Source organism: Babylonia areolata, chromosome 3 (assembly GCF_041734735.1).
Source record: "Babylonia areolata isolate BAREFJ2019XMU chromosome 3, ASM4173473v1, whole genome shotgun sequence".
NCBI lineage: Eukaryota > Metazoa > Mollusca > Gastropoda > Neogastropoda > Buccinidae > Babylonia > Babylonia areolata.
Window position 1 is genome coordinate 13,045,606 of NC_134878.1, and position 20,034 is coordinate 13,065,639.

At 38.3% G+C, this 20,034-nt stretch overlaps 2 protein-coding genes across 2 annotated transcripts in view; one reads left to right on the forward strand and one right to left on the reverse strand.

The window, feature by feature from the left end:
• The first annotated feature begins 4,442 nt into the window (after positions 1–4,442).
• On the forward strand, positions 4,443–8,869 carry LOC143279740 (U6 snRNA-associated Sm-like protein LSm4). Its single transcript, XM_076583865.1, has 5 exons — positions 4,443–4,515; positions 5,389–5,430; positions 6,064–6,162; positions 6,681–6,855; positions 7,357–8,869. The coding sequence occupies exons 1-5, from the start codon at positions 4,513–4,515 to the stop codon at positions 7,449–7,451; spliced, it is 414 nt and encodes a 137-aa protein (XP_076439980.1). The 5' UTR covers positions 4,443–4,512; the 3' UTR covers positions 7,452–8,869.
• Positions 8,684–20,034, reverse strand: part of LOC143279739 (cytochrome P450 2J5-like) — an 11,595-nt gene continuing 244 nt past the window's right edge. Inside the window, exons 1-6 of the mRNA XM_076583864.1 lie at positions 19,714–20,034; positions 18,649–18,835; positions 17,117–17,641; positions 16,315–16,418; positions 14,799–15,135; positions 8,684–13,100 (exon numbers count right to left, since the gene is read on the reverse strand). The exon at positions 19,714–20,034 is cut by the window's right edge and continues 244 nt beyond it. Of these exons, the coding sequence (XP_076439979.1) occupies positions 12,919–13,100; positions 14,799–15,135; positions 16,315–16,418; positions 17,117–17,641; positions 18,649–18,835; positions 19,714–19,869 (1,491 nt within the window). The 5' untranslated portion in view covers positions 19,870–20,034 and the 3' untranslated portion in view covers positions 8,684–12,918. The remainder of the gene's footprint in view (positions 13,101–14,798; positions 15,136–16,314; positions 16,419–17,116; positions 17,642–18,648; positions 18,836–19,713) is intronic.

Sequence of the window (20,034 nt, forward strand, 5' to 3'; positions counted from 1 at the left end):
CCCGCGTCGGAAGTTGATGAACGTCTTTTTACACCAAACTATAATATTTAACCAAAAGGGAATATCGTAAGAAATGAATAACAGTCCTTTTTTTTCTTTGCATATCAAAGTACTTTATTGTCTGCTTCAACCAATTAATACCAAAATTCTTTGGTATATACGAAGAAAATGATTTTGATATTATTTTTGATTAAAAAAAAAAAACTACTTTGACAAACATATTGCATGCATAATGAAGTAACTGAGGCAAATCGATCAGAGAATTGGTATTATCAAGCATACCTTCACATTTCTGGACAACATCATCGTCCACAAAAAGTCAGTGGATAGTTTTAAATCGGCTCTGGCAAAAGCCAGAAGCCAGTAACACCAACGACCAACGTGCTGCCCCCCCCCCCCCCCCCCCCCCCCCCCCCCCCCCCGTCGCGTTTATGCCAGTAAATGGATGTAACGACGTATCGATCCAGATCCAGATCCAGAACAGTACATCTTTAAGACTTGAGGGGACTTGATACAAGCGTATAAAATATATAATAATGTTGATGACATTGACAAAACATGTTTCTTTAGCTGATCCACAAACTAACATTGTCACTCGTAACAGTACCGACGGACAAAATTCAGAAGCAACATTGTTGTAGCAACATTAGAAAATATGTTCTTAGCTACAGAGTAACTAACAATTGGAATAGACTAACCCCAGAAATTAAACGTGCACCTGACATGAATGCCTTTAAAAAGCTTATTGATGACCACGATATAAAGAAAACAATGTTTGACTTTCATAGTCAAAAGTGAGCCTGGGCCGGCTTGGGAGTACCTGGCAAAAAAACAACAACACACAAACAAACAAAAAAAAAACACCAAAAAAACCACGATGGGGCGTATAAAGCCGCAAGGCTACGATGCTTGGCATCGCCCCTAGTAACCTGAACATGAACCTGAATGCTCGTCAACAATAAACTGATCAAAGCACCAGCCGCCGTGGCGAAGTGGTTGGCGTCGCGGACTGATGGTTGGGAAGACGCGGGTTCGACTGAATCCCAACGGAGGTGGGTTTTTCGGCCTGTGGCCGGCTCCTACCCAGAGTTGAGTGTGCTGTGGGCTAAAATGGGGAGACTGCGACCACACAGTCGAGTGTCATCCACGTCAAGGATGCGTCTTTGGGTGTGTTGCTCAAATTACCTGACCAACACTGCAAGTGTCTGTATCTCAGTCTCAGGCCTGGTTAACACCGGGATTCGTTATGACAGAGAGCGTTGAGTACAGCCTTGTCATGCAGTCCTAAACCAAAATGGACTCCATAGCAACATCATTGTCGTCATCGTCATCCTCCTCCTCCTCCATCATCATCAATATAAACAACTGAACAGTATCCAAAGTCTGTGGCCATGCCCTGCTCTCATGGCGACCTCAGTTTCGATACCCCTCCACTTCTGTGCTTGGGGTGAGTCCTGTCAGTCAGTGTCTTCAGTGTCGGCAGATTCATGGGAAGCTGTTGTTTTTAAGGGACGTGGTGGCGGTCTCCACACTCAGTGGGACGGAGCCGGGGACGCCGGCTCACTCAGTCTGGCATCGCCGCGACTAAGCCATTATTGTCGTGAGTAGGGGGCTTAGTAGTTGGTGTCCTAAGTACGTTGAATCAGAACAGGCACCACTGAACACTACCGAAATGACTCAGCAGCAGTGCACGGCAGGGTCTCCTCTAGTGTGTGGCCTCCTTGCGACCTAACATCGATGGTTCCCCGCGGACTGCTGACGCTGAAACTGTGGTGTGGCCGTGTACGGGGAAATCTAAATGAGCGGCGTGGAAGTAATGCACTGAAATGGCGCACTGAGATGATGGGGCAGCAAAACCCCCCCCCCAAAACACAAAAAAAACAACAACAAAAAAAACAAAAACAAAACAAAACCCAACAACAACCAAAAAACCCCACAACAAACAAACAAAAAAAACAACAAAAAAACCCAACAACAACCAAACAAAAACCCCACCTTATCAAAGCACGGGAGGGGGAGGGGGTGGGGGGACGAATCAGTAAAAAACTGACACATCCTTCCAGTCCCGGCCTGACCAGTCATCACACACACACTAATTAGGCCCATTAAGTATAAGATAAGAAAATATCACGTTTGAATATAAAGTGAAAAAGAATATTAAAAACAAGTTTCAGTTTCAGTAGGTCAAGGAGGCGTCACTGTATTCGGACAAATCCATATACGCTACACCACATCTGCCGAGCAGATGCCTGACCAGCAGCGTAACCCAACGCGCTTAGACAGGCCTTGAGAAAAAAAAAGGGTAAATAAATAATAGATAAATACATAAAAAAAAGAACTACTACTACTAATAATAATATGTATAAGGCACAAAAACTTGATGAAGTCAACTATAAGCGTACATAAATAAATAAATAAATAATAATCTTAAAAAAGTAATAATAATAATAATAAATAAATAAATAAAAAAGACAACAATGATGATAAATAAGCAAATAAATTTAACACATGCAGACTGGCACTCATTCACACATACACACACATATGCATAAGAGATATCCACCAAACATGCAATTTCACAGATATGAAAGCACAGTCAAATACACATAAACGTACATGAGCCCCAACACACACACACACACACACACACACACACACACACACACACACACACACACACATTACCCTGCACCCTCTCTACCCCTCTCCTCCACACACTCATTTCTAGGCTACCAGCTTCCACGGCACACACACACACACAACACACACACACACACACACACACACACACACACACAGAGGCACACTTACGTAGATTTCAAGAGGATCTCCAAAACCACATACACACTAAAAAAAAAAAAAAAAAAAAAAAAGAGCTAAGTTTGATTTTTCATCCAGATTGCTTTTTTTTTTAATTTTAAAAATTTTTTTTAACAACACTCTACAGGTTTTTTTGTTTGTTTCGTTTTTGGTTGTTTTTTTTTCTTGTATCCATTTTCTGTTTTAGGGGCTCATATTTCATGACTTTTATTTATTTATTTGATTTATGATTATTTTTGTTTTTTTATATGTTGATATTTTTGTTTTGTCTTATTATATTCTAAATTCCTACTCTTCACATTTTTGGCGTGCCCGGATACTCGAACTCACAGCCTTCTGATTGTGAGAACGGCGATCACCCAACTGAGCCATGCAGGCACCCGATGAATACGGCCAAAAAGATGTTTTTATCATGATGAACTGTGCTCAGTGTGCAAGAAGACAAGCAAATGGAATGGCGAGAATGATGGGGGTGGGGGATGGGTGGCGAGAGAAGTGGAGAGAGAGAGTAACCGGAAAAAAAAAGAGACAGACGGACAGACATATAGACAGACATAGAGTAACGTAGAAAATAACACACACACACACACACACACAGAGAAAGAAATGGTCAAAGGGAAGAAACTCAGACAGTGGTAATAGCAGAGAAAGTTTTATTTCGATAGTCTCCCATATATGAACTGGAGATGGTCCTCCCGTTCACTGATTCTCTCTTTCTCCCCCCCCCCCCCCCCCCCCCAAAAAAAAAGCAACAACACTAAAAAACAACAACAAACAACAACAACAACAACAAACAAACAAAAAAACAACAACAACAAAACAAAACAAAAACAAAATCAAACAAACAAACAAAAAAACCCAACAAAAAACAAAAAAAACCGAAAAAACAACAACCCCAAAACAAACCAACAACAACAAAAAACCGACCCTGTTCTCTATCCATTCTCTCATCCCTTATCCCCATGAAAAACATGTAACATAAACAGTAGGGTCTGTATACGTGCATATTACACACACACTCTCACACGCACGCAGACACACAGTTTCAGTTTCAGTAGCTCAAGGAGGCGTCACTGCGTTCGGACAAATCCATATACGCTACACCACATATGCCAAGCAGATGCCTGACCAGCAGCGCAACCGAACGTGCCTTGAGAAAAAAAAAGGTAAACAAATAATAGATAAATACATTAAAAAAAAAGAAAAGAACTCCTACTTATACATATTATTATTAAAAACAAACAGATACTGATACTGTGATGGGAGATGCACGGGAATTACTAAATTCTGATTTATTTCAGTCCAAAGTGGTGGCAGATGAGAATACACTCATTCTATCTCGATTGAGATCACTGTGCTTATTTTTCTCTCTGGCAAAGCCAGGAAAACCAAATCTCTCTCTTTCTCTCTCTTTGGGTAAAAAGATTTTCCTTAACATAAAGCGTACTGCACAACCCGTAACTTCAATTGTTTTTTTTATTTGAGAAAGCAGCTGATTCTTGTATACTTTGAAACGTTTCCTATGATCCATTGAATAATATTACATCTAATAGTCTTAGATATGACGAGTCTCCTTATCAAGCAATTTATATTTGTTTTGCGACATATACATCCTGCCAACTAACGTTTTAGTTCCAGAAGCGTGCGAACAATTACCTTTTGGAAAAGTTCGGAAAATCGAAACAACAGAAAATGGTATTACTTCTAACAATACTTATACCATTCTGCTGTAGTGGTTTTGCATTTGATTGATTTATCAGGACGATATTTCAGGTTTTTGTACTGTCTTTTTGCTTATATGGTAATCTGGTAGAAAAATAGTTGCTTTGTGCAGTGTAATGTGCATTTTTCTGACAGCTAAACAGTAAACTGCAATGAATTTGCAGCACTCCAGGTCACAGTGTATGATGGAGAGAGTAAACAATAGCAAATCAGACTTGAAAAGAAGAATCAGAGCCAGTATTATTAAAAGTTAAAACATTTTTTTTGCATCATCCCCAAATGAGTAAAAATGCATAGGCATCTCGGTCAGTGACAAGTACTCATCCATTGGGTAAACTGTAGACTGAAGGAAGGAGCTACAGCTCTGTACCCATTAGACTTTAGAGAATGTGGTTAGACCGAAATAGAGATGACTTGATCCAGCTGACTTAGAGAATGTGGTAAGACTAAATAGAGATGACTTGATCCAGCTGACTTAGAGAATGTGGTAAGACTAAATAGAAATGACTTGATCCAGTTGCATAACTATGATTGTATTCATGTGTGTGTGCACAAAGGCATGTGAGAGTGTATGTGTGTGTGTGTGCATAGAGGGGTGGGCGGAGTGATGATGGTTGGTGACTGTTGTGTGTGTATGGATGTGTGTGTATGGTTCTTTGTGTGAGTAATGTGTGTCTGAAGAGAGTGTGGGGGCAGTGTGATAGTGGTGGCTATGTGTGTGTTGCTGTGTACTAATGTGTGCAGGTGCTCTGTGTTTTTGTACTGTGGTAACCCACTAAACATTGCAATAATTTTGACATTGAATATTTGTGACAACATTTGTGTGCTCTTCACTTTTTTCCCCAGTTACCGCTGTCCCTGTTACGAACAGCTGTCAACCATCCCATGGTGAGATTTAGCAGCTTTTCCCTCTTAATTTCATGGTTCAGGGGCAAACGGTTAGTTTTCAATATCACTAAAAAAAGAATTATCCTGGCCCATATCTGACAGTTTTGATGATTTTGTTTTGATTTAATTGTCTGTTAAAAACTTATATGCATGATACTAATAGTGGTCAAATAATCAGTCTGTCAGCATCAGACATATGTTAAAGAAGAATTGGGGGAATATTGTAATGATCAGACAAAAAAAAATACTCATTAACTTATTGATTATTACTGTTATTAGTCATGTGTGATTTGAAGAGCACTGTAATGATCAGACAAAAACTGTTCATTAACTGATTAAGCATTACTGTTACTTATTATTATGTGTAATTTTATCATATTTTATTTTACAACTACAGGCAGTCAGTGTTTTCCTCATTTTGAAATGAAGTAATATTGCATTTATATTGGAAATGATTTAATATCATTTACATATTTAGAATAGATAATGTTTCGTTTGAAGTGGGGTTTTTTTCTTCCTTTTTTTTTAACAGTAGTTTGTTTTGTCATAAAAAGAACCTTTTTTTTTCTATTTGTATTTGTTGATTCATGAATCATAGTATTATGACTTGAACATGATGTGACTGTGTTGCAGCTGGTAGAGTTGAAGAATGGAGAAACATACAATGGACATTTAGTGAGCTGTGACAACTGGATGAATATTAATCTCCGAGAAGTCATCTGTACCTCCAGGGTCAGTAACTTAATGTCATGTGTTTATGACAAAGAAATAGTTTACTTATTTTGGTATGCCAGTGGTATTGACATTGCTTGTTATGACAATGACAGTTGTAATACTTGACAGAGTTAATATCACATAGATCATTCATATTTGTTGTTATTGAAAAAATGTTGTGCTTTAAAAGAAAACAAGTTTTATCAATATATATATATATATATATATATATATATATATATATATATATATATAAAAGAATGTTGAAGGGTTATCAGTGTTATTAATAGGCAGGTTATAGAAACATAAACATTACTGTGATTACATAGCATGTGTCCATCCCTCAAGATAGAGTGTGCTACTGATATGGCAAAAAAAACCCAAAAAAACTCATACAAATGAATGGACACCGGAAAACTTTGTAGAGGCCTCTCAAACTAAAATGACTAAGATAATCTTTGCTTTCCCAGTTTCTGTCAGCTATGTGGAAACATTAATGTTCAATTTATGGGAGTCTGACTACTGTACTGTTACAGGATGGAGACAGATTTTGGAAGATGCCAGAGTGCTACATTCGCGGCAGCACCATCAAGTACTTGAGAATCCCTGATGAAGTGATAGACATGGTGAAAGAAGAAGTTGTCCAGAAGTCAAAAGGCAGAGGAGATTTCAAGTCTCGAGGTGGAGGCAACCAGCGTGGAAGAGGCAGAGGTACAGATACATATTCTATATATATGTGTGTGTGTGTGTGTGTGTGTGTGTGTGTGTGTGTTTACATGATTTCTTCCATTACCTGAATGCCTTTTCACTTTGATATTACTTATTAGACATGTAATGTGAATGTGTGCTTGTGTGTGTATGTGCATGCTTGTGTGCATTTGTGTGCACATATTAGTAAATGGGGAATATATGCGAGCATGCCTGTGTTAATATGAATAGATGTGTGAAGAATGACTGCCTGCTGTGTAGAGGAGTGTTCATTCATTATAATCTGATCCTGAAATCTTGGCCTGTTTTGAAGCTTTCATTTTATGCTTTGTTCCATTATTTATCGATACGGAAAAGGAAAACTTAAGCCAAGTTAAGGTGCTTTCGGAACAAATTCATCCTTCATTTTACAGTTGTTAATTCAAAATTACTTTATTCATCAATGTCGTGCTTGTCGTTGTTGCATGTTTTACAATGGACCACTGGCGTGCTTGTTTTCCTCAGGAGCATTCCAGGCTGGTGGTCGAGGTGGACGCGGAGGGGGTCGAGGAGGGGGAGGTGGTGGACAGCAGAGGCCAGGGAAGACCAGAGGACAGTAGACTTCCATTTAGATTAAGAGTTCACGTCCCTTCATTTCACTCCATCGTTGCTGAGGACTACTTGAAACTGGCAGCACAGCACAGCACACTACCTTGGAAATGTGAATGTTCTGGAAATGTGCTGGGACATCTGCAATGTGCAGTTCCTACTTCCTTGTGTCATAGAGCTTGTTATCAACTGCTGGATGCTAGAAAACTGAAAGCTAAACACAATGATAGTTGGATGTTTTGGTGAAGTTTATTTTGCAGTAAGACATGGACTTCTCTCCTGTATAGCATTTGATCTGTGTGTTTACCCACAGTGGGTTCATACCAGTACATCCACTAGCACAGGAAACAGAATATGTTAACAATGTTCAGAACAAGAGGAATTATACATGATATGATGAATGGAGACAAATCTCCACGTAGTTACAGTATGATGGAAACTCATATTAGGTAAGGATAAAGTCATGCATGAGACTTGATTATGTCTTTTTTTTTCAGGTGACATGCAATTTTGTGTTCTGTATTTGTTATTTATCCATGTATCCATCCATGGCTTTGTCTTCACTTAAATCCTCAAATGCAACATGCAGTTAACTCTGACAAAACATGTAGCTTAGATATAATCAAAAACTGCATCGTAATGTGCATGGATTTTGATAAGAGGAGACGGGCGTGTCAACATTTATATTCTGTTTTCGTGACAGAGAGAGGAGGGATGTGGTGGGGAGTTAGAAAAGAACATCTGAAGTTGCAGATTCCTCATTAACTCTCTGCTTAAAGTGTCTCAATGCCATGGAATTTACAAGTTTCTATTTCTCACTTGCATTCATTTTACACAGATACTTGCTGTTTTTTGGTTATTTAAGTAAGCATCTAGGTTTAAAAATGTTTTACTTTATTTTTTTGAGGGGCATCATTTGTGAATAAGAGGATAGTTGCCATCTTGATGCCTGAAAAAGCTTTGATAGTATTATTAAATCTCAAGATCATTTATTGATGTGCAGGCTTTCAGTCTGATAAATTGTGAACAGCAAGTGACCAAGAAAATAATTATGTAGAAAGAGGCAACTGCTTACTGTGAAGTCACAAGCCAGGCAAAGCTCCTTCCTCACGGAGCTTGTTAAGCCTTTTCAGTTACGAACTTACGTCCTTTGTTTCATTGCATTACTGACTTGCGTTCATCCCTGATTCCATTGTTTACACAGTGTGTTGTATGTGCAAGAACAGAACAAGAGTTTTTGTTGAATTGTTGACCAAGAATGAAAAAGATAAGATTCAGTTCAGATCCAGGATTGTGGTCATGTATACAGTGCAAGGTTTTTTGTTTTTGATATTCATGAAAAGCTCAGAGAAAAAGAAAATACTGAGAGTTGGAGGATCAGTTCAGTTAAAGTTCTGTGTGAGAGGAGAGATGATGTCTATGTGAGAGACTAAAGAATAATTACTGTGAGTGTCCTTTGTATATGAGCGATGGTTGGATTGTTCAGTCTGTTGATTGGAGTGCTATATTTGCAATCAGGTGAAGTTCATAATTTTATGTTCATTCATGTTTTGCATTTTTTCAACAGAAAGATGTCGGAATAAATAATGAGAAAACAACAACAAAACCTTGTCATTGGATGTGAGATGGGGACTTGTGTAATCTTTGTTATAATCAATGAAGATTTTAAATTTGAACAAATTGTAAAAATGCATGATTGATACCAACTTCAAGCAAGTTCTACTAAAAAGAAAAAAGTAATATGCTTCAGAATAGATTTAGCAGATCATTATTAGTCACCAAAGGTACAGCTTTGAATTTGAAACATCTTCAAATGACCTAAGTGTGCTTTCAAACACTACTTTGAGTGAATTAACCATGTGTGTGTATGTGTGTGCATGTTGTGTATGCATCTGTGAGAACGTTTATGTGTACATATTTCATATATATTTCATTTAAAAATACAGACTGCAAAAATTGACCGCTTTGTAATATTACTGGCCTTTAAAGTAGTAAGCATTGATTTTCCTAATTTTGGTGCCACTTGTTCCTGGGAGGATATGTTGGAAGAGCAAGAAACACACACACACACACATATGCAAATGCAGGCATGTGTTAAGCCTTTTACTAAAGTGCACAGGCATATGTATCTGTGCTTTAGGGGTAACAGTATTAACACTCTGACAAATGTAACAAAGCACATCAACAAGTATAGGGGCGGTCATGTTGAAAGTGGGTTTAATTACACATACTTAACCGTGACCCACAAGCGCAGACTCTGGCAGGGGTCTGATTCCTGTCCTGTGCAAACTACTACCCGCATTGGAGAAAACCAAAGTAGCTACGGCTGGGGGTTTTAGAACCCCCAACCCCCCCACTCCCCCTCCCAATATTTTGACTTGAAACCTTCATTTTGGGGGTTTAATTTTCTATGAAAAATGGGTGTGGTGTGTGTGTGTGTGTGTGTGTGTGTGTGTGTGTGTGTACAATGTTTTATGTTTAGAACAACATGATAGTGGAGGAAAGCAACACAATCACACTTGGTTATTCATTGTATCAAGTACATTTGCAAGTATTTTAGCATCATTTCCACCCATAAAATAAGGAGAATTGAATTTTCTTCTTCAAAAATATTTAATTTTTTTTTCTTTTCTAAAAATCTTAATTATCTTCCCCTGATTGAGAGTTATCACATTCTGTCAACATTGAACACATCATTATATTCTCCATGCATTTTTCTTCAAGAAAATGTATACTTTTACATATCTTTTCAACATCATTTTCATTTTAATGATTTTTTTTTTCAGAGGTGGGTGATTTTTATGCATAACTTTCATATAGTTCCAAAAGTCAAAGGGTAAACCTGCATTTAACTTTAAAGATGCTCACTGTGTTTTTGCAAAACAAGGAAAAACTTCCAATAAAACTCTTTTAATCACCAGAGATAAAAGACATAACATTTATGCAAATATAAAACATTTTATCTACCATACAAGCTGCACTTTGTTGATCATAGATAAAGGACTGAATATATATGTAAATATGAAACAGTTGTTTACCATGCAAGCTGCACTTTGTTGATCACAGATAAACGACTGAATATCGATGTAAATAGGAAATATTTGTTTTCAATGCAAGCGGCACTTTGTTGACCACAGATAAAGGACTGAATATCTATGTAGATAGGAAATAAATATTTGATTACCATGCACATGCTGCAAAATACAATATCACTATTTACTGTTACAGTACACATGAAATTAATAAGAATGTAACAAACAGTCTTATTTCAAGAGATTCAGTTCCATTGTCTATCTACTCATATTCACTGATTCATAAAAAAAAACAATTACTGAAAAATTTCTGTAGCATACAACCAGAATACTTTGCTCCATGTGCTTTATGAAAAGATTCATTTACACACCCGTGCCTAAGAGATTTTTCACACAGAGTCAGAAACCAATTATTGTTTGAACGAAGCAGTTTTCAGGAAAGGTTTAAAAGCTGAGACAGAGGAAGAAGATCTATGAGATTCAAAAGTATCATTCCTAAACAACAGGGGCCTGAGAAGAAAATGATCTTGGGCCACCCTCACCATGTCCATCTTCGACACATGAAATCAGAGAGAGTGAATAATCATCTGATCTTGGGTATTGTTCCGCATGTGCATACGTGTGTGCATGCATGCATGTGTGTATAACTGGTAAAGGGTAATCTGTTGGCATTTTCTCAGTTTCCGCATATGGGTATTGGAATCAACTTCAATAGGAAAGTATATTATGGATAAGACCTATCTAGTCATCCCTTTTCTGATGGTGTGGTAAACATGGTGAGAGGTCAGAAGTCAAAGCCATCACTTACCAGAATGGAGAAAGCTTAATCAGTAACAGCACTCACATTTAGTTTTCACCAAACTTTGCACTGACTGGGATTAGTGACAGCATGATCCCTGTTGAAAAATGAGATTAGAGGCCAAAAGGTTGAGGTCACAACAATGCATATAATATTCACTGGAAAAGAGGTTGTACTTACAACCTTCATCAAACTTTAAACAATGATTGGACAAGGTGAAAACAAAAAATGTTTCGATGGTGAAGGTCAGGGGTCAAGATTCAATATTGCAACACGGCTGCACATCATGCATAAAATATATATATATATATATATATATATTGTCTTTGTAATTTGTCTCCCTGACTGGCAGGCCTGAAAAGTAAACTTTCCTAGTGTGTTATAGCATCATTACCTTTAATCAGTGGCTGACACTGATGTTACACAGTCAAAAATTTTCTTTCAGCATCAGACTTTTTTAAAAATCATTCACAAAACAGTTATTTTGTCAGAGAGGCAAGATCCTAAGTCTTTAAGTTTTTAAAGAAATGAAGGGGAGTTGGGGCAAGGCATGATGCTGTAGTAAATTTTAATTCTGGATGATTAAATGTTGGTTGTGCAAGAATTAACTCACTCAGTACGGCCAGTCCCCTCTTCTCCTCTACACAGACCCCTCGGATGTCCAGTGGGTGTCTGAATGACCCAACCTTTAGCTTCCGTCGTCAGAATTGTGGTATTCTTTGTCAACATTCACGTCTTCAGTATAAGAGCCTTCCGCTTGCAATATTTTGATGATGGTTATTGGGGTGAAACGCTGTTAACGTCGTCTCTTTCGCCGTTCGTATGGAAAGAATTAAGACCTGTTAAAAATGTATGCTCTTGTAAAGCGTTAAGAGAATCGGTGTAACAGGACAACAGCACCTGTATGGACAGTACAGAATGTGCTGCGTGTGTGTTTTAATGAGCACTGCATGAATAAAGGAACTCCATTTTATCTTCTTTTTTTCTTTAAAAAAATCCTTTGGACAGTCCTGCTTGTATCAAAAACAACGACGACAGATTTATTTCCATTTTTTGATGCACTTCATCAAAGGTACTTTTAAATATTGGTATCCCTAAGATAAGCATTCTGTGCTTTTTTGCATGAGACACAACTGTGCGGAATAGTTAACAAAACTATCTTTAATTCTTGTCTCAGATCATAAAATATGCACCACTGACCCCATAAAAAACAAACAAACAAATAAAAAAACAAACAAAAAAAAAACCCAACAAAACAAACAAACCACCCAGTAATAAAGGGAGCACTGCTGCCTGACTTTTGAAGTAACTATTCAGCAGCTGAGAGTATTTCACAGTCACTTTCATCTATTTTCTCAAACTGTCAAACATTTATTGTCATTGTCTTAAATCCCCAGTCCCTTATGAGAAAACACTCACTTTTATTCACAGTTTTAATGATTTTTAACATTTTCCTTCGATACCAATAAATACGGACGTCAAAAAGATATTGTTTCAACAGACTGACAGTTCCCAATAAAATTTTCTCATCTCTACAATAGAGACATTTTCACAGCAGCAAAATTTGAGCTTTTATGAGACTCAGAATATTGCAAAATCTGACCAATGGGTTGGTAATCAAAGCAGTGCCTGAAAAAAAAACACAGATTACTTTCTTGGTAGTGCTCTCATTTTAAACGGTTGGTTGCCAACTGTTATTCCCAGAATGCCTTGTAAAGATGGCAGAGTCCCATCCTCTGGGGGCAGAAAGATGAATCTCTGAATCATGGCAGACAGGAAAAGAAACAGCTCCATTTTGGCCAGGGACTCCCCAAGACACATCCGACGCCCTGTTGAAAACCAACACATTGTAAGATTTCTATCATATGTTTTATGTGAAGTGGACTAATTAGAAACACTTGAAAGCCTTATGGCAAGGTTTCTTTCATATAAAAGAAAACAAACCAACCCAACCCCACTCTTAACCTAACCAAAGCAAAAAATGAACCCCCCCCCCCCCAAAACAAAACAAAACAAAACAACAACAAAACCCACCCTTTCCAAAGTACATTTGATAAAAATCCATTGTTTTGCACTGAATGGTATTGTATTGTATTGTACAGTATTGTATTGTACTGTATTGTACTGTTTTACTCTTTTGCCACAACAGATTTCTGTGTGTGAAATTTGGGCTGCTCTCCGAAGGGGCAGTGCATCACTACACTGAACACCACCCATTTTTTTTTTTTTTTTTTTTCTGCCTGAAATTTTATTTGTTTTCCTGTTGAAGTGGATTTTTCCAATGAATAATTTTGCCAGGCGTTATAACCCTTTTGTTGCTGCAGGTTCTTTTATGTGCTTTTAAAAGCATGCTGCACACAGGACCTAGGTTTGCTGTCTCATCCGAATGACTAGCGTCCAGACCACCTCTCAAGGTCTAGTGGAGGGAGCGATTTGAAAATACTGGTGACAGTTGGATTTGAACCTGTACACTCAGATTCTCTTGCTTCCTAGGTAGACATGTTACCACAAGGCCAACACTCGACATAATACATATGGACAAGACACACAATATGTAGGGTCTTCAGGAAGCTACAGACATTTGAGAGGATTATGCAAAGAACATTTTAATGCTTGTTTGGTTGTGACAATTTTCTCAGTATTTTTTTCAGTATATTTCCCATCTGCTGAAGACCCATGGGTTGAGCTAAAGCGAAGTGCTCTCCCCAAGGACAGCAGGACAAATTTCCCATGGAGAAATTGTGACAAGAAATCTTACAACACAATGTAATACAATATCATTCTTTTTTTTTTTTTTTTTTTTTTTTTTATGTCTTAGAAATTCTGTTGAAGAATGAAGTAAATTTCATTAGAAAACTGAGAATATGAGACAGTTTCATTTATATCATGGAATTAGAATATTGTTGAAGTTATGCAATCTGTGCTGATAATACTTTTAATAGTGAGAACAGCACAAGAGACAAATTATTTTGTGATAAGAATCCTGTCGAAGTTAGGCAATCTGAGCTGATGATAGTGACAACTGCACAACAGACAAACTTAAAAAAAAATTTTTTATTCAGCAAGAGCCGAGTGGTTAAAGTGTTGGATTTTCAATCTGAGGGTCCCGGGTTCGAATCTCAGTAACAGCGCCTGGTGGATAAAAGGTGGAGATTTTTTTCAATCTCCCAGGTCAATGTATGTGCAGACCTGCTAGTGCCTGAACCCCCTTCATGTGTATATACATGCAGAAGATAAAATATGCACATTAAAGATCCTGTAATCCATGTCAGGATACCGCGGGTTATGGAAACAAGAACATACTAAGCATGCACACCCCTTGAAAACGGAATATGGCTGCCTACATGGTGGGGTAAATAAACAAAATGGTCATACATGTGAAATGTCGCATGTCTGTCTGAGTATGTATGTGTGCATTCCTGATTGAATGACACAGAAAATGATTGATGAGCACCCCATCAGTCGGATCTACCCAGGATAGGTGCTATTATAAGTATCCATGTCAAATCAGCTTGTGAATGACTTACCAAGAGAGAAGGGAATGAACTGGGCAGGGTGAATGCATTTCCCAGAACCATCCAGAAACCTCTCAGGGCGGAAAGCTTCAGGATCTCCCCACATCTGGTCATCCGAAAGCGCAGACTCCATCAAGGGCATAATGACTGCATCCTTTGGGATGAGGTAGTCATGGAAAACAAAATCCTGTGACACAGAGCGCAGAATGCCGAAGGGAACGATGTTGACTTTACGCTGGACTTCCATGATGGTGGCTTCCAGGTAAGGGAGGTCAAGCTTGTCTTGCAGAGTCGGCAATCTGCCACTGCCGATCTTGTCTTGAATCTCTTGGAAGCATTTCTCTTGCACCTGAATAAACATATAATGCTTGGAAATTGTCCATCAAAAGCTGCATTTTCTTCTTGATAGTCTACACTGTAAGTAAATCAGATTTGTGTTGGTTTTGTTTGGACGCTCGATACAACTGAAAGTCTTTTTTCAGGGTTTACATGATTGTACGTAATTTCTCAGAGCACATTTCCTGAGTTCTACCATGCAGTGTCCCTTGTTCTTCACCTTTTTGTTTATAACATACCTTATTTGACTCAGAGTTTTACCTTTTGACAATTCATTTCTATTAGTCCAGTACTTGTTTATAAACACATACAGTTTAACATCATGTCCATCATTGTTAAAATGATGGATTCTCTATTCATTCTTTGTCATCTCTTCTTCCATCACAGTGACTGCAGTCATCCTTTGACTATTCTGTCACTTCGAGGGGAGGTTGGACAGCACGTCAAGCTCTGAGGCCTAAACTGTGTGTTAGACTTTTGCACAGGTCAGGAATCTACCCCTTTTAAATTTCTGCCTCTTAATTAACTGAACAATCTAAACAACAATTTGTTATCCTCAATGTATGAAAACATCACCAAGACTACTTGGGTCATCCATATCATCCTTGTAATTAACAACACCATTCTGCTTATCAAATGGACAAAGCAACAGATCATGAAAAAAAAACAAGAGAGGCAAGGCCTTCAAGACTCACTTGTGATAAATTAAGTCCCCTAGCATTAATTACAGAGTAATTTCCCTTTTTTACTATCTGCACCAAAAAACGTTTGCAAAATAAATAAAAATTCCATGCTTAGCAAAAGAAGTTCCTGTTTGGACAAAAAATGATAATAATGACTCCTCTTGTTGTGTCAGAATAATAGGTCAAAGTGCCAAGTTTAGAGAATACAAAAAATATAAATATAACAGTAAATGCAGAATGCATATAATTAGGCTTCTTTTTTTAAATTTTTTTGTGCCCATCCCAGAGGTGCATGGAAAGAACTGAATTTTTCCTATTTTTATGCCAAATTTGGTGTCAACTGACAAAGTATTTGCAGAGAAAATGTCAATGTTAAAGTTTGCCACGGACACACAGACACATGGACACACACACACACTCACACAGAGACAACCGAACACCGGGTTAAAACATAGACTCACTTTGTTTACACAAGTGAGTCAAAAATGAAAAAAAAAGAAAGGTCATACCTGCGGATAGTGCAGAAAGTAGGCAATGGCCCAGCAAATTGTTGATGCTGTGGTCTCTGTCCCCGCACCAAACAGATCACCAACCACTTGCAGAAGGTTTTTCTCTGTATCAGAATTAAGAGTATCTATCAATGCCTTCCTTTACTTTTTTTAGGTGGGTGTTGTTCAACTGGTGATGGATTGTTCTGGTGTTCATCAAAATCATGAAGTGTCTGACGCTGTGTTCAAGACAATAAGCATTCAAGAACTATGTCAGTGTCATTTTATACCTGTAAAGTGTGCACAGACATCAAGCACTGAATAACCAGTTGTTGCTACTGTCAGATGGAGTTTGAACTTAAACAACTATAAACACATTCTTAGTGAAATACAATCCAAATGGCTCCTCCAGTCTGACTCAATCATGTATGTATTTGTTATGTACTTACACATAGGTAGTTTTTAATAAGTATAGGGATTGGAGGGGAGGGGGGAGGTTGCTCATGACTACAACTACAGGAGACTAGGGATGAGCATTGTGGGCGTAACGCCACAGATTGAGACAGACTGAACAACAGGACAACAAAAAAGTATAAAGTTTTAACATTTGGCTAAGAAAAAGATTCAAATATCATAAATAACATGGTCTTTTTCGCTTTGTGTAAATCTTTGTCTTGTGACTGTTACCTTTCTGCAGTAATTTCGAATAATTGATATCACTGTTAAACCATCAGATAATGTGTGATTTTCTTTCTAGGTTTAAATTTTTTTTTTTTTTTTTAACCATTCGATAACAGGAAATAATACAAGAAGCCAGACTCACCATTCAGCGTTGTAGGCTCACCAGCTGCTTCCTTCCTTTTCATTTCTCTGATGTAGGCACTGATAAAGTCATCAATGCAGTTTTCATCATACCGTTGTAAATGTTCAAGGTAAATATCCAGACAAAACTTGTCAAGCAAGCTGGCATTTCTTGCTATACGCTTCAGGTGGAACAAATCTCCGGGAAGGAAACGAAGGTATGGCATGAAATTCAAAATTGATGCATCCCCTCCAACATCCCTCATGTTGCTCTGAAGTGCAGAGAGACATTTTGTGAAGAAAGGATCACCATGCTCGTAACGCTGTCCGAATACCACAGAGCAAATGATGTTGGCGATACCATGGTGAGTGCGGCGACAAGGGTCAAAGGCCTGGCCGTTTTCCTCCTCCAGCTCTTTGAGGTATTCCACAACTTCCTCCTGGATTTTCTGAGCCAAGATGTTTTTGCCCAGGCCCAGCTCTCGCAGAATATCAAGGGCCACCTTGCGTTGTTCCTTCCATGTTTCACCAGAAGATAGAGCAACACCTGAAATTAAAGAAATTCACATGCGCTTTGGTGTATGCATGCACACACATGCATATGTAAGCAGTTGCAATTGTTCACCCCATTTCTTTCGATACCTTTCTATGCCAAATGTTCATATACTTGTACGTTTTGCACTTTCCCAGTGTCAACATTGTGTTTTTACATTGAAGCCAAAGTCTGATATTACTAACATTCCTTAAATTGAAAATAAAAAAAAAGAGTGCAAACTGGACACTTTTATCACACACACACACACACACACACACACACACACACACACACATGCTTGCTGCTGTTACTGTTAACCTTACTTTCCAAATGCATATTGCATAAATGCTTTTTTAACACCTATTTGAAAGCTTTATTAATATCATGTTTGAAACACAGCTTAACCAGTCATAGCAAGAGTTACTAGTTCTAACATTCAAAATGATATCTAAAGTGAAATTATCTAATGTCACTTTTAGTGGAAAGATCTTGAACTGAAGACGTGAAATTATAAACAGGAAGAATGATGCTGTCCTCACACACACACACACACGCACTCACACACACACACACACTCCTGCACTCTAGTACAAACACATATAATTTACATGTGTGCATATATATATACATATATACATAGATATATATATATATATATATATCCTGTTCAACTGTCTCCCATCCTGCACCTCTGCAACCCCTCCTTCTTCACTTTCCTTCATGCAGAAAATGCCTTTTTCTCGCCAACTAACTGCAAAGTTCATTGCAAATCAACTTTCCAAATACTGTTTCACACAGTAACAGTGGCATGTACATTCTGGAAAATGTAATAACCTAACAAGAAATAAGGAACAAGCTAAATACTGTTACCATACTGAACTATACAGGGAATACTGAGAACACACACACACACACACACACACACTCACACACACACACACGCTCACACACACACACACACACACACACATATATGCATCTTTCACAATTAAACGGAAAAGGCAGTCTTGGAGTCATACCTCGCTTTTTGCCCACTTCGTTCAGTGTAAAAACATCAGGGCGCTGGGAGAAGAAATCACCAAAATCAACAAAGGCTTCTTTGAGCCACTGGTAGGAACTGATCACCACAAGGATGTGGGAACCAAACTGCAGATGAAAGATATCTCCGTACTGCTGTCGCCAGGTTTTCAACTGCTCTCGGGGATCCTGTAACATATGTTTTGAATTAGTCATCTCACACATAACCAGATTCTCGCACCATCTAATCGAAAAAACATTTAATTGTTTATAAGCTGTGCATTCGTATGTGACAACTGCAGATAACGTCTGCAACATATATACTGAAGCTAGCTGTTTCTTGTATATATGTGCTGGTGACTTCTCTTCATGAAAGGTTAATTAAAGGTCCCATTGCCTCTGGTGTTGCTCACCCCCTGATCCTCCCGCTACGTAATCATACCTCACATTAGTTATTCTTCACAACACAAAATAATTTACCTCAATGCCTCTTTTTTTTTTTTTTTTGTTCTTTTATCAGAAACCACACAAGAATTAACAAATAATTGTGTGTGCCAAAACCTGTGTGGTCAAGAGAAACAGAGAGAATGTACACATATCTGTGCACATGTGTACAAGAGTGTGCACATGCATACTTGTGCAAACCATCATAAAAATTCATAAACACTTTGTATGTGCATTAATACATGCATTTCAGTTAATCCATTAATTTTGGGTATGCTTGCCATTTGGGGTACGCTAATTGCCTGTGCATGGGTTTGTGTGTGTGTGTGTGTGTGTGTGTGTGTGTGTGTGTGTGTGTGTGTGTGTGTGTGTGTTTGTGTGTGTGCACGTATGTACATGTTTGTGTGTGTGCGTGTGTGTGAGTGTGTGTGTGTGTGTGTGTGTGTGTGTGTACGCGTGCGTGTTTGTTAAGGCCTATGGGTTTGCATGTGCGCGGCATGCCGGCTACCCAATATGTGCTTTGGGGCATTCTGCATGGCATATCTATCAGAACAAGAAACAGCACCCTAATAAAATCGAATTTGCCCAACACCGAAACCTCAAACAATAAATAACTGGGCCACCTTTGGCATGAGATACAGGTGTCCGACCAAGGGAAGAGCCAAGGGCGGGCTGGGTGGAAGAGGAAGGACTGACTGGTTCCCGTGCTTCGAACGTTGAACCAGCCACACACACAAGAATACCACAACGAACACCAAACACGTTGTGACGTCCAGCATCTTGATCCGGAATCACTGAGCTCTGATCGAGTTTTTGCAAAGTTACTGATATTTCAATTTCCAATTTTTTTTTTCTTTCCAGCCACTGGAGCAATGTGAAACAGCACAACAACAGTCTAAACTGTGTCAGTATTGTTTTGTCTTTGCTCAGCCTGTTGAAAACGA

Bases quoted from the DNA above. Each gene is read 5' to 3' on its own strand.
- LOC143279740 (XM_076583865.1), top strand. The intron at 5,431-6,063 runs GTGAGATTTAGC...ACTGTGTTGCAG, and splicing joins CAGCTGTCAACCATCCCATG to CTGGTAGAGTTGAAGAATGG. The intron at 6,163-6,680 runs GTCAGTAACTTA...GTACTGTTACAG, and splicing joins AAGTCATCTGTACCTCCAGG to GATGGAGACAGATTTTGGAA.